Source organism: Phyllobates terribilis, unplaced genomic scaffold, assembly GCF_046119375.1.
Source record: "Phyllobates terribilis strain yellow unplaced genomic scaffold, ASM4611937v1 Scaffold_2__4_contigs__length_985480577, whole genome shotgun sequence".
Taxonomy (NCBI): domain Eukaryota; kingdom Metazoa; phylum Chordata; class Amphibia; order Anura; family Dendrobatidae; genus Phyllobates; species Phyllobates terribilis.
The window spans coordinates 342,743,498-342,759,047 of record NW_027362762.1 but is presented as its reverse complement, the minus strand read 5'-3'; the positions used below and the strand labels follow the sequence as shown (position 1 = coordinate 342,759,047).

The following is a 15,550-nucleotide window of genomic DNA, read 5'->3' as shown; positions in this document are numbered from 1 at the left end:
AAGATAATAATACCAAAGAATTTGTGATTGTAATCATTTTCAGGAAGAAACGGAGTATTATCTGACATAATTGCAGGGGTGCCAATACTTTTGGCCACCACTGTATTCTTGAGTATGGACCCTAAAAAATGGAGCCCTGCACTTTATACAAGGTAAATGAATGAACAGTAGTGATGAGCGAGTATGTTCGGTTAACCCTTTCGCCGAGTATACTCGGCCGAGCATCGAGTATTTATAGAATGCTCGGGCTTTAAGTTTTCGTCGCTCCGTGAACATGATTTGCAACTGTTTGACAGATTTAATACATGTGAGAAATGCCTGTTTTTCCAGCATTCCTCACATGTATTAAATCTGTCAAACAGTTGCAAATCATGTTCATGGAGCGACGAAAACTTAAAGCCCGAGCATTCTATAAATACTCGGTGCTCGGCCGAGTATACTCGGTGAAAGGGTTAACCAAACATACTCGCTCATCACTAATGAACACACATGGTTTAGATATAGAATATGATGATCGCAAGTCAAATTGATAGTGATTTGCCAATGCACATATATATGGAGATGGGCTGCATTACTTATTCATGCACAATTCTCACAATGCACCACATGAAAGCAAGGATTCCATCAAAATTACATTAAGAGCAACAGAAACTTGGCATGCAACAGATGACTATGTACAATGTATATCTCAGTGCAATTCCCAGTCTGATTTAGTTTTACCCATCACCCCAAAATAAAGAGAGGCTGTACAAACCTGGGTTCTTAAACTGATCCGGGCTGGGAAGGTGATGGAGGGGCGAGTTACTTGCTGAAGCAGCATGCTCGCTGCGAAGCATCTGAGCCGCTCGAGGCCCCATGGAACCGTAATCCGCAAACGATAGTGTGGCCCGCTGGTCACCGGGCGAGGTATAGAAACCATAATCTGGGATTCCTAAAGACATATTGACTTTGTCACTGTGTGATCTCGACTGACTCAGTGAATAAATGCATAACAAGTAAAAATGGATAACAAATATGTCGCCAGCACTTGTTATCTATTTCATAAATTGTTATAATCAGACAAAAAAAAACACAGTCATCTTACATACATACATCTTACATACAGTGCCTTGTGAAAGTATTTGGCCCCCTTGAACTTTTCTACCTTTTGCTACATTTCAGGCTTCAAACATAAAGATATAAAATTCAAATTTTTTGGGGAAGAATCAACAAGTGGGACACAATCGTGAAGTGGAATAAAATTTATTGGATATTTTAAACTTTTTAAAAAAATTAAAAACAGAAAAGTGGGACATGCAATATTATTCGGCCCCTTTACTTTCAGTGCAGCAAACTCACTCCAGAAGTTCAGTGCGGATCTCTGAATGATCCAATGTTGTCCTAAATGACTGGTAATGATAAATAGAATCCACCTGTGTGTAATCAAGTCTCCGTATAAATGCACCTGCTCTGTGATAGTCTCAGGGTTATGTTTCAAGTGCAGAGAGCATCATGAAGACCAAGGAACGCACCAGGCAGGTCCGAGATACTGTTGTGGTGAAGTTTAAAGCCGAATTGGATACAAAAAGATTTCCCAAGTTTTAAACATCTGAAGGAGCACTGTGCAAGTGATCATATTGAAATGGAAGGAGTATCAGACCACTGCAAATCTACCAAGACCCGGCCATCCTTCTAAACTTTCATGTCGAACAAGGAGAAGACTGATCAGAGATGCAGCCAAAAGGCCCATGATCACTCTGGATGAACTGCAGAGATCTACAGCTGAGGTAGGAGACTCTGTCCATAGGACAACAGTCAGTCGTACAATGCACAAATCTGGCTTTTATGGAAGAGTGGCAAGAAGAAAGCCATTTCTCAAAGATATAAATAAAAAGTCTCGTTTGAAGTTTGACACAAGCCACCTGGGAGACACACCAAACATGTGGAATAAGATGCTCTGGTCAGATGAAACCAAAATCAAACTTTTTGGCCACAATGCAAAACGATATGTTTGGCGTAAAAGCAACACAGCTCATCACCCTTAAAACACCATCCCCACTGTCAAACATGATGCTGGCAGCATCATGGTTTGGGCCTGCTTTTCTTCAGCAGGGACAGGGAAGATGGTTAAAATTGATGGGAAGATGGACGGAGCCAAATACAGGACCATTCTGAAAGAAAACCTGTTGGAGTCTGCAAAAGACCTGAGACTGGGACAGAGATTTATCTTCCAACAAGATAATGATCCCAAACATAAAGCGAAATCTACAAAGAAATGGTTCAAAAATAAACGTATCCAGGTGTTAGAATGGCCAAGTCAAAGTCCAGACCTGAATCCAATTGAGAATCTGTGGAAAGAGCTGAAAACTGCTGTTCACAAACGCTCTCCATCCAACCTCAATGAGCTCGAGCTGTTTTGCAAGGAAGAATGGGCAAGAATTTCAGCCTCTCGATGTGCAAAACTGATAGAGACATACCCCAAGTGACTTGCAGCTGTAATCGCAGCAAAAGGTGGCTCTACAAAGTATTAACTCAAGGGGGCCGAATAATATTGCACGCCCCACTTTTCAGTTTTTAATTCGTTAAAAAAGTTTAAAATATCCAATAAATTTCGGTCCACTTCACGATTGTGTCCCACTTGTTGTTGATTCTTCACCAAAAAATTAGAATTTTATATATTTATGTTTGAAGCCAGAAATGTGGCAAAAGGTAGAAAAGTTCAAGAGGGCCAAATACTTTCACAAGGCACTGAATGTATAGTATGTGATTAGGGTTAAACAAGCATATAATGCAAATCAAAACATAGTGTGTATAGATTAGCCCAAGTACAAATAGGTGAGATCTAAAACAATGGCTGTAAAAAAAAGAAAAAGATTTAGGTTTTGGAATGGGCTAGTCAAAGTTCTGACCTTAAACCCATTAAATGATGTAACATGTCACTGAGAAGGCTATCCATATGCATGCAAGGCATCCTAGAAATATTGCCTTAAAATACATTTTCAGGGAGAAATTTTCCAAAATTGTGACACAACATTGTGCAAACATCTGGTGGAAGTATCAACATGTTAATCAATTCTATTAAGGGTTCACATACTTTTCCTTTCAACATCGTTGGAGGTTTACTCACTGTGCTCAATAAAAGACATTAACAGTACAATTATTTGGGTGTTACTACTTTATTTTGCATTTGTAAAGAATTTTGACTTAGAATCATAGAATCATAGAATGGTAGAGTTGGAAGGGACCTCCTGGGTCATCTGGTCCAACCCCCTGCTCAAAGCAGGATTCACTAGATCATCTCAGACAGATGTCTGTCCAGCCTCTGTTTGAAGACGTCCATTGAAGGGGAACTCACCACCTCTCGTGGCAGCCTGTTCCACTCATTAATCACCCTAACTGTCAAAAAGTTTTTTCTAATATCTAATCTGTGTCTCCTCCCATTTAGTTTCATCCCATTGCTTCTAGTCTTTCCTTGTGCAAGTGAGAATAAAGATGATCCTTCTACAATGTGACAGCCCTTGACATATTTGTAGACAGCTATTAAGTCTCCTCTCAGTCTTCTTTTTTGCAAGCTAAACATTCCCAAATCCTGCAACCGTTCCTCATAGGACATGGTTTGCAGACCAGTCACCATTCTGGTCGCTCTTCTCTGAACTTGCTCCAGTTTGTCGATGTCTTTTTTAAAATGTGGTGCCCAAAACTGTACACAGTATTCCAGATGAGGTCTGACCAAAGAGGAGTAAAGACCGATAATGACTTCACGTGATCTAGACTGTATGCTTCTGTTAATACATCCCAGAATTGTATTTGCCTTTTTTGCTGCTGCATCACACTGTTGACTCATGTTCAGTCTATGATCTATTAGTATACCTAAGTCTTTTTCACATGTACTGTTGCTTAGCTCTATTCCTCCCATTCTGTATATGCTTTTTTCATTTTTGGATAACAATCAGACCATATATATTAATAATCAATGCACAAATATAAGTACATTTTTCCAGCTGCTATAAGAAATAGGATTCAACAATCAGTATGAAAAAAAAACCAGTATGAGCAAAAGAACGAATATAATATTTTGGTACTTGAAACTAATATTGACAAATCGGCTTGACAGGGGGAGTAGATGTGATTTGTAGATGTGTTTTAGATTAGAGTTTAAGGTTTTGGATTAATTTTGGTTAGGTGGTGTTTACATGATAAGCATAAAAAAACAACAAAAAAATAGAATTATAAGAAAGGATTACATTCTTGGTAGACAAGATGACCACTGTTCATATTTAGGCATGAGCGGACCCAAACTTAAAAGCTGCCCGGTGGTAAACGCCGAACACGGACTTTCCCCTGAAGTCCGTTGCAATGTTCAGAGTTCCAGGGGAAGAGAGTGAGAGAGAATTTTCCGGTTCAAAAGTCCAGGTCCCCATTATTTTCAATGGGGTTCGGGTTCAAGTTCGGGTACACTTCTTGTACCTACTGGATTGGGTATATGAACCTTAACTTTCACGGGTCCACTCATCCCTACTCATATTTTCTTAATTTAAGCTCATCAATTGGCAATGCTGGAAAAACGTGCTTTTCAGTTGGATAATGAAAGGATTTGTTTTCCGATCACATATGTGCAAGTGAGTGAAAAATAATATATCATATTAGGCAATTATATTCAATTAGACAAATAAAATTATGGAAATTAAAGGCCTGTTTAAAAAAAAAATAAGTATGCCTTCTAACATTAGGAAATACGTTAAACCACATCTCAAACTGTAGATTAAGCTCAACAAACAAGTTAGGCAGCAGCCTCATTTCAAGATGTAAGACTTTAAAGAAGTTGTCCACTATTTGGACAACCCCTTATCATACCCCACGCTTGGCCCCGATAAAATAAAAAAGCTTGTACTCACCTCCCGTGCCGGCGCCGCTACAGTGGTGACAGCACTCGTGGTCCCGGGGCTTTCACGGGGTTGTTGTGACACGTGAGCTGGGCGCACAATCAGCGCTGGTGTCATTGGCTCCGCCTTTGAACAAAATGAACATGAAGAGGAAGACAGAGAGCAGCTGCAGCCCGGACTTCCTCTTCAAGTTCAATTCAACAGAAGGCAGTGGACAGTGACGCCAGCGCTGATTGGACGCCAGGCTCACGTGTCACAACAACCGCACAGGAGCCCCAGGGACAGCGAGTGTCAACACCATTGGAACAACGCTGGCACGGGATAAGCTTATTTTTTTTTTATTGGGGCCAAACATTTAGATCAAGAAGGGGTTGACCTAGTAGTGGACAACCCCTTTAAGTCTCTAGCGTGAAGTTAGGAGGTGTTCATCACAATGTCTTTATGAACGGAAACCATGTTACAGTGCCAGATCCAACTCCAGTGTCTGGGTTCCATTGTAGTGTAAATCACTTTGAGGGGAAATAAAATAAATCTGACAGAACTTCTAAAGGGGCCTCCAACAGACTTGTCAACACAGCAATGATAGATCTGCTCTGCCTTATTTTTAGACATGTTAAGAACCTTAAGCCAGGAAATTGCTGATCACAATTAGGAGCAATTGCCTGATACAATTTCTGGGTGGGCAAGTAGAATATGTGGCCACAATATTGATTCACCCATTTTAGAAAGCACCATAAATGTTTGCTTCAACAAATTGGCACAAAGGTCTGGAATACTGAAAATAGAGCAAAAGTGGAGAGCCTTACTAAAGTAAAAAAACACAAATATATATGCAGCAGAAGGTGAAGCATAAACGACCAGTTTATTATCAACCTGGCAGCTAAATATACACATTGTCAGACTGGCCCAGTACAGTATCAGAGAGCCAGGCTCTGACAATAATGAGTCTCATGCCACAGCCCCACTATCAGTATATGGTCAGTATTCTGTCAGTATTTTTTCTCGGGAGTTGGAAACAAAACCAGGAGTGGGTGATAAATGCAGAATTGGTGACTTGTTTCTATTATACCTTTTCTCTGATTTTTCCTCACCTGGTTTTGTCTCCCACTCCTGAGAAAAAATACTGACGGAATACTGACCAAATACTGATAGTGGGGCCGTGGTCTAATGGTCTGCCTTGGGTTTTAGAACTTCACCTTCATCAATCCCTCATTATACCTTTAGAAAAAAAACACATTATAAATATTGTATTTGTTTTTCATTCCCATTAGAAATATAGATAAAAAGTATTGTCTAAAATGTATCATAATTCTTGTTATAGTAAAAATAAATAAAAGTAAAATGCTTCAATTTTATAACTATTACTGTTATTTTATATTCATCCACAAGCATTTTCTAGTTAAAAAATTCCAGAAATAAATTATTCTTGCAAAGACTTCTGCATACATTTTACAAATCAGGATATGAGTTTTATTCCTTCCAACTGTGCACATTCAAAACATTGTTTTCCTTTTCATTTAGCAAAGGGAAATTACTATTTACTGTGTGCATTGCCAGGCAAACTGAAGCGCTGCAAGGAAATTTGTCCCCAACACCTGTGCTCCTGTCGCCCCCTCCCCCTACACGAGCATAATTGGCCTGATGCGCATAACAAGCTCAGGCCAACAGATCTAAGGTTCGTGGTGGAGAGAAGCAACTGCTCAACAGCCTCCAAAAAGTTCCATTTCCTTACATCAACACACAACATCAACCACTAAAGTCACTGGCCAGTCACCAGTGCAGATATGTGATTCTATTTTATTCGGTCTCTGTACAGAATGTTTTGACTCTCTCTCTAGATTCTAATTAAAGGTCAAAAGATGCCATCTCCGGTGGTAAGCCGAGTGAAATAACACCATCACATAGGAAGAATGCACACGCTGGGAATCAAAAGGTGTGGGCAGATGGGGAGAAATTAAGAACTTCCAGCAAAAAATAACTTTCAGTCTCTTTGTTCCTTTGAAGACTTCAGCTTGAAATTGCCTCTGATTCAATTCAGGGCACACAGAAATCTTCTAAAAGTACTGGAGCTTTCATTTTCACTCATTGGGTTCGGATTCTTCTTTCTTGCCACATTTTAGTAAACCCGATATAGATATCTCAAAACAAAATCTGTTAATTGAACAGTTTGCTACATCAGACTGAAGTATAAGATCTGGAAATGTGCACGAAAAAAACAATTTTTGCATGCGTCTTATTAGGTGACATTATGCATATGAGTAGCAAAAGGTTCCTCTCTTTGGGACCCAGTAGAGATTTGAGAATCGATTCGCAGGACTCAGCTTTATTGGCCAGGTCCGTAATCTGTGATCGCTGGACAGAAGATCTGCAAACATCCTTACCTCCCAGTATTCTCCACCCTTCTTTTGATTAGCCAGGCTGGTGTAATGTCATCATTGCGGTGTGACATGCACACAATCAAAAGAGGAGACAGGAATGCCAGGAGATAAGGAGAATAGCAGGCCTTCAAATCAGAGGTCACAGATTACTGACCTAGCCAATAAACCAGAGTTCTGCGAATCGATTCTCCAATTTTTAGGACAAAGATCTATTAGACTGCATGCCCACAATCCGCAAAATTAGAGTTTTGGATGCAGCGTATTTTCGCTGTGTCCAAGACACAGTGTTGTACAGTACAAACAGAGTGGATGGGATTAACAGAAATTCCATGCCCACTGTGCTTCTTTTTTACGCTGCGTAAACTCACCTGAGGTGCGGGCTTCCAAGTCACAGCATGTCAATTTCTCTTGCGGGAACACTCAGTCTTCTGTGCAGACTTTGATCATAGACTTACATTAGATGCGGTAAATCCGCAGTTTAAAAATAAAAGGACATGCGTTGTAAAGTGCGTTTACGCAGCGCAAACGCACCCAAAAAATGCATCTATCATAAATAATTTAAAAAAATGACATGGGGTCCCCCCTATTTTTGATAATCAGTCTAGGTAAAAGCAGACAAGTGTGGGCTTATGTTATCAGGCTGGAAAGGTCCATGGATATTGGCCCCTTCCCAGCCTAAAAATACAAGCCTGCAGCCGCCCAAGAATTAGCGCATCCATGAGATGCGCCAATTTGAGAATTTTGCCCTGTTCTTTCTGATTTCCCTGGTGCGGTGGCAATCAGGGTAATAGTTTATTGGGTTGATGTCAGCTTAGATGCGTCAATTCTGGGGGCGGCTGTGGGCTGGGATTTTTAGGCTGGGAAGGGGCCAATATATCTATCTATACTTCACAAAAACGAATGCGTTTTTGCCACATACAAAAACGCATTAAAAAACTCAAGTGAGCGGAGATGCAGAATTTATGCAGAAATTCACCGGTGTCAAAGCCTGAACAAACACTGAGCGTGTGCACATACCAGTTTAATTTAATATGACAAGTGGCAACACTGCTGCATTAAAAAGCCACATAAATTACCAAAGGGAAATCTGTGATAACAAAATGTGCAAAAAGAAAGCTACACCAAGAGCTTGGGATTTTGAAAACGCTCACAAAAAAAGCACTGAATGTGAACATGTGAAGGTGTCCTGAGGTGAGGATCATGTCAAGTCTGGTATTTCTTAATTCTGAAGACCTACCAGGGCTCAACTAAATTAATGGAAGTGATTTATGAAAAAAGTTTGGCATTGGTTAGGTGGATTTAAGGAAAAGGAAAAATATGAGGGAGGGCTGTAACCAGTATGTAAAGACAAAAGATCATTTCTTCAAGCTGATTTTCACTTAAAATAGTTTCTTATTATCTAACAGAAATGTTAGGGTGACTCAATGGTTAGCAATGGAGCCTTACAGTGCTGAGGTTCTAGGTTCAAATCCCACAAAGGTCAATATCTGCAAGGAGTTTGTATGTTCTCTCCGGGTACTTTGGTTTCCTCCCACACTCCAAAGACATACTGGCAGATAGTGAGCCCCAATGGGGACAGTGATGATGATGAGGTCTGTAAAGTGTTGTGGAAATTGATGGTGCTATACTCTAAAAATATACAAAGAAAGGTAACTCATATGTAACAAACAGCAAAGGGGATGATTTTCTTGATACATTTACATACATACAGTACGATAGGCTAATTTAGCCAGTTTGATAATTGATACACTGTAGCAGTAAAAGGACAAGATCTTTCTTTTACATGATAATGTTATGGTCCAGCTGCTAGAATAGCCAGTGTTTTATGGTATTTACGTTTCATTATTTGTTCTGGGTCAAGCTGCCTCCAGCGCCTTAAAGGCAGTAAAATCCACTGTAGCATACAATCATTTGATGCTATATGATGTATGTCCGAGGAAGGTGCCTTGTAGCAGTGAAATGTTGATAAAAGAGCATTGCTATTGCAAAGTGCACTCTTCTATTGTAGGAAATTAGATATGACTAATACTGATCCACACTAAATATAATGTGTTATGTTGTCTAAAACCTAAAGGGTTTATGATGATTAGTGAACCAGAGTGACAAGCAATCTCTCCATGACTTATGAAATGTAATCATGTCTAGCAAGCTGGAGACGTTGGCGCTTGATCCTGGTCCTTATGGCAGGGATACAGGCAACAAGAGAGACATTAGAAAGATTGCTGTGTTGATAGCTGAAACAAATCATGATCTAAAAGTATCTAAAGCCATTTAATACACAAATAAATATTAAATATTGCATGTCTACAACATGGCAACTGAAAAATAAAATCCTAAATAGACAAGTCACTATAGAGCAAAAGCCAAGATTCCAACCAATCATCCCGTATTTAACCTGCCATCATTACAGAAGAGAGTACTTATGCCAGGGAGAATGGAACCTTGGCAGCGGCGTTCTCCAATTTTGTTACAAAGCTCATGTAATAATTCATACTTTAAAAAGGGTATTCTGGCCCCCCATAAAAAAAAACAAATCCATTGGATATGCCATAAATGTCTATGATGTAAGTACTAGAGTTGAGCAAAAAGATTTGCAGGACCCTGGTCCAGTGGCCACATCAATAGTCTGTGGATGCAGGGTGAGAGCCCTGGTGACCTTCTACATGCTGACATCTCTGATGCTTCTTCTGATTAGTAGGCCCTGAGCGACATCATGCTCATCACACTACAATGATGTTATTGCACTGGGCCCAACAATCAGAAGACGTGCCTTGAATGCAGGCAGGTAGGATTTACAAGGCTGATGTGGCCACTAGACAAGGGTCCTGCAAATCTTTTTGCTCAATTCTATTGAATACCCTATATGATGTGGTCACAAGTCCATGTTTAGCTTATGAGGGCTATAATTAATTGTACAACATATTTATGGGAAATAAATCAAGCTTAAATAGCAAAAATTGGGAATCTCAGTAAATTGTAATCAAATTCACAAAAGTTTATGTAAAAGCGCGTGGCTTTTGAACCATAGAGTGTTGATCAGAGATGTATAGACTGCATTAATAGTTAGCGAAACATCCACTGACCAGATTTCCTACAATGGCGTAAAATGTAATAACTTAAAGATATTTTGATAGCTTCCAATGAATGGCTACTAATTGTAAGTTGTAGAATATTAGGAGCAACCTAAAAGGGCTACCTATCTGCCAACACTGAGATTAGTCACCATTTGTCATTAGTGACCCCTTTGACTAACCAATACTGACATACAACTTGGTGCAGTTATCTCAAAACTCAACATACTCAAGTGAAATACAGCAGCCAGAACTAATCAATTTTTGGTACTATTGGTACTATTTGGTACTTCAGGTAAGCATGTCACACTGTGTTGAATCTTTACAAAATGTTCTTAACAAATAGAGATTCAAAAAGAAAACAAAGTTCTTGCGTGTTCACCTCCACCAAGATGTCTCTTGTTTGAGGAACAGTGGAGATAGCCTTAGGTTATAAATGAGGTTTGAACCAATACTATGTGCCCACGATGCAGAAATGAAGCAGAAAATTTCTGCAGCATTTCTGCATCTCCCTGGCAGAAAAAACGCATGCAAATTGTGCATGCGTTTTTCCTGCAGAATACATGCGGATCCACATGCGGATTCACATGCAGATTGACAAGCGCTTTCCAGGCGATGGCATCACTTGGAAAGTGCTTGACAACTAGGTCACACTGTATAAATCCATGCAAACGGCATGGATTTATACAGTGTGAACCGTAAAAATTAAACCAAATAAAGCTATACTCACCCCCGAGGCCCCGGTGTGTGCAGCAGCGCTCGTTCCTGTCTGGTTCCCGGCATATCGCGAGACAGAGCGGTGAAGGGCCTGCGGTCACATGACTGAGACGTCACCGCAGGTCCTCAAGCAATGCCGGCATTCAGAGAAAAGCCTTCGGAAAGGTGAGTATAAACTTTATTTGTTATTTTATTATTTTTTTACAGGTACAATGGTACCCAGGTCTGGATGAGAGTCTCCTCTCCTCCAGAACTGGGTACCATCCGCACATAGAGACGCATAGAAGCCGCTTGTACAAATGTACAGTCGCGGTTTCAATGCGTTTCAATGCAAGTCAATGGCAGGAGTTCCGCTGCGCTTCCGTAAAATTAAATGACATGCTGCGGATATTTGTACGCAGCATAAACGCTGCGGAAAAATCCGCAGCATGTGCATAGAACATGCGGAATCCCCTTGGGGACCATGGGGTGCGGATTACCTAGCGTTTCACAAGCGTTTCCGCTGCGGAAATTCCGCAGCATAAACGCTTGAAAAACGCTACGTGGGCACCTAGCCTAACTCAGGTGTTTTCGTGGAAAACCCCTTTAGCAAAAAAAAAAAAACTTAACTGGTAACATTTTTAACTCCTTTGAACACTTATGTACATTCATGCCAAGAAAATCATTAACAATGGAATCAGAGTTGGATCAATAACAGGAGCTTGGTTATTATTAACACTAATGCTCCTGGTGTGAAGACCTGTATCAGAGAAATCAAAAACATGCTTTATTAGTGAAAAATACCAAAACATATAGAAAAGTTAACCTGCTACTAGGGCTGAAGAGTCGGAGTTGGTATAAAATGGACCGACTTCAAAAATATATAGTAAATTGGGTACAGTAGTTCAATGCAGGATGCACTGTAAATGTTTTAACAAGAATTGTTTTAACAAGAATTTGGGAAAGTTATGAAATGTCCTATAAATGTCTGTTCTGTTTCTGATCTAAGGATCTCAGCTTTTAATTGAGATGAATGTGTGCGGCTCTTATTGTACATGCTCAGCAGTGAGGCCGTGCTGCGGAGTCGGAGTCGTGGAGTTGTGAGTCAGGGAAATTGAGGAGTTGGAGGTTTGGCTTACCGACTCCACAGCCCTGCCTGCTACTTATATTGTCCAATAAATTGCGGTTTACTTTTTTAATATTTTTTGGACCCCAAAATAGTTCCAGTAGAAATTGAACATGTCCTGCAAAACGCAAGTCGTGATAAATGATGTTGGTGAGAAAAAAAAATGGCACCTCAATTGTATAAATTAAAAAAAAAAAAAAAAAAAATAACCAATCTGTCCCAAGGGCCCAAAATAGGCAAGTCCAGCCATCAACATCAATATCAACAGTGTCAGCAATTGTTTAAGTAGCACAAAAAGTACCATAAACAGCTTACAGTCACATAGCGGAAATTTATCATCGCCCCTTACGTCAAAAAGTAGAAAAGTTTAATGCAAGGGGAATCTGCACAAACATTTTCGTCTTGGGGCCAGCTATTAGTTCAATGATTTAAATTTCATTTTTTGGTGCTCCAACAGCCAAGAGGTGTGTGCTTTTGAATAAATTGGTGCACCCTATGCCAGTTGGCTTTTGGTTCAATACTGTTACGAAATGCTAGTATTAACTCCTATTGCACAAAACATTCCACCCATAGTCTACAAATGTAAATTTCCTTTGGTAATTTGGTAACCAATCGTCAGGCGCACCTCAAGCACACTGCACCTGAACTCGGGAGTGCCAGACAGGCACAGGTTATAAAACCACCTATAATATCTAATTATCTCAATTTCAGGACTCTAAAAGTAATCAGTGACCTTCATAAGGATTTATTAAAAGAGAGTACACAAAATCAGATGCCAAAAAACACATTTAATAACCATAAACATTAAAATAAAAAGTATCAAAGTTTTCAACTATCGCCAAATAGCCTCCAGTTTTCATGACATAGCTATTACTAAACATTGTGGCTTAGAAGCCATCCTCTTTTTTCTAAGAAACTCTACTTATTTCCCCAAACGTTGCATTATTCATTCATAAAACAAGGTAAATAAACAATTGTGATGAATAAAGAGAGAAAATAGTAACCTTAAAATGTGAGACGAGTTAGGGCGCAGTGAGCCTGAGAAGCCACAAAGGTCATAACTGCTCTCCAGAAGGTCTGCTGTAACACACTGAGATCAGGTTTCAAAGAGCATGTAAAGACAGGAAATAACTGGGGTGGGGGATTTTCTGATACTTTGGAGAGGAGAGAGAAACAAAACTAATTGAGCTGTGATCAGATCAGCTGCGCCTGATGGAGGGTTAACAACCACACCTGTGACCGAACGGCTTCATTATTATATACAGTTATATGAAAAAGTTTGAGCTCCCCTATTAATCTTAAGCTTAATGTTTTATAAAAATTGGTGTTTTTGCAACAGCTATTCCAGTTTGATATATGTAATAACTGTTGGACACAGTAATGTTTCTGCCTTGAAATGAGGTTTATTGTACTAACAGAAAATGTGCAATCTGCATTCAAACAAAATTTGACAGGTGCATAAGTATGGGCACCTCACCAGAAAAGTGACATTAATATTTAGTAGATCCTCCTTTTGCAAAAATAACAGCCTCTAGTCACTTCCTGTAGCTTTTAATGATTTCCTGGATCCTGGATGAAGGTATTTTTGACCATTCCTCTTTACAACAATTCCAGTTCAGTTAAGTTTGATGGCCGCCGAGCATGGACAGCCTCTTCAAATGATCCCACAGATGTTCAATGATATTCAGGTCTGGGGACTGGGATGGCCATTCCAGAACATTGTAATTGTTCCTCTACATGAATGCCTGAGTAGATTTGGAGCGGTGTTTTGGATCATTGTCTTGCTGAAAGATCCATCCCCTGCGTAACTTCAACTTTATCACTGATTCTTGAACATTATAGTCAAGAATCTGCTGATACTGAGTGGAATCCATGCGTCCCTCAACTTTAACAAGATTCCCGGTGCCGGCATTGGCCACACAGCCCCAAAGCATGATGGAACCTCCACCGAATTTTACTGTGGGTAGCAAGTGTTTTTCGCCGCCATGCATAACGCCTTTTTGTATGACCAAACAACTCAATCTTGGTTTCATCAGTCCACAGGACCTTCTTCCAAAAAGAAATTGGCTTCTCCAAATGTGCTTTTGCATACCTCAGCCGATTTGGTTTGTGGCGTGCTTGCAGAAACGGCTTCTTTCGCATCACTCTCCCATACAGCTTCTCCTTGTGCAAAGTGCGTTGTATAGTTGACCGATGCACAGTGACACCATCTGCAGCAAGTTGATGCTGCAGCTCTCTGGAGGTGGTCTGAGGATTGTCCTTGACTGATCTCACCATTCTTCTTCTCTGCCTTTCTGATGTTTTTCTTGGCCTGCCACTTCTGGCCTTAACAAGAACTGTCCCTGTGTTCTTCCATTTCCTTACTATGTTCCTCACAGTGGAAACTGACAGGTTAAATCTCTGAGACAGCTTTTTGTATCCTTCCCCTGAACAACTATGTTGAATAATCTTTGTTTTCAGATCATTGGACAGTTGTTTTGAGGAGCCCATGATGCCACTCTTCAGAGGAGATTCAAACAGGAGAACAACTTGCAAGTGGCCACTTTAAGTAGCTTTTCTCATGATTGCATACACCTGGCTATGAAGTTCAAAGCTCAATGAGGTTACAAAACCAAAAAAAGTGCTTTAGTAAGTCAGTAAAAAGTAGGTAGGAGCATTTAAAACAAGAAAATGATAAGGGTGCCCATACTTATGCACCTGTCAAATTTTGTTTGAATGCAGATTGCACATTTTCTGTTAGTACAATAAACCTCATTTCAAGGCAGAAACATTACTGTGTCCAACAGTTATTACATATATCAAACTGAAATAGCTGTTGCAAAAATACCAATTTTTATAAAACATTAAGCTTAAGATTAATAGGGGTGCCCAAACTTTTTCATATAACTGTACATTTTTTGCCAATTTCACCATTATTTCTCCATATAGAAGTATATTTTTATTTATTTTACTCACTTATATAGCGCCATTAATTTCACAGCGCTTTACAGACATTATCATCACTGTCCCCATTGGGGCTCACAATCTACATTTCCTATTAGTATGTCTTTAGAGTGTGGGAGGAAACCAGAGAACCCGGAGGAAACCCATGCAAACCCACGGAGAACATACAAACTCCTTGTAGATGTTGTCTTTGGTGGAATATGAACCCAGGACCCCAGCGCTGCAAGGCAACATTGGAGAGTTAAAGAAGACGTGCTATGTATTTTTATTAAATACTTACATTCCCCTCAAAGACAATTATTCTGGGGCATTTTTTATTTTTTAAAATTCTTCCCCATTACTCTTCTTAAAAATGTATACAACTAGGAGTTAATATTTACCTTGTCAAAGGAGTCTTTCCCTACACAGACAGCACTGATTGGACATTATCACAATGTGTAGCGACACACAAAATTGGTAACTGTAAATTTGGTC

The 15,550-nt window shown here is 39.8% G+C and overlaps 1 protein-coding gene across 4 annotated transcripts in view; it reads right to left on the bottom strand.

Annotated features, from left to right (window-relative positions):
* The window catches only part of MSI2 (musashi RNA binding protein 2), an 810,011-nt gene that overhangs the window by 56,823 nt on the left and 737,638 nt on the right, over positions 1 to 15,550 (bottom strand). For all 4 annotated transcript variants that reach the window (XM_073664582.1, XM_073664585.1, XM_073664583.1 and 1 more), the window contains one exon: positions 755 to 931. In XM_073664582.1, coding sequence (XP_073520683.1) covers positions 755 to 931 — 177 coding nt within the window. The remainder of the gene's footprint in view (positions 1 to 754; positions 932 to 15,550) is intronic.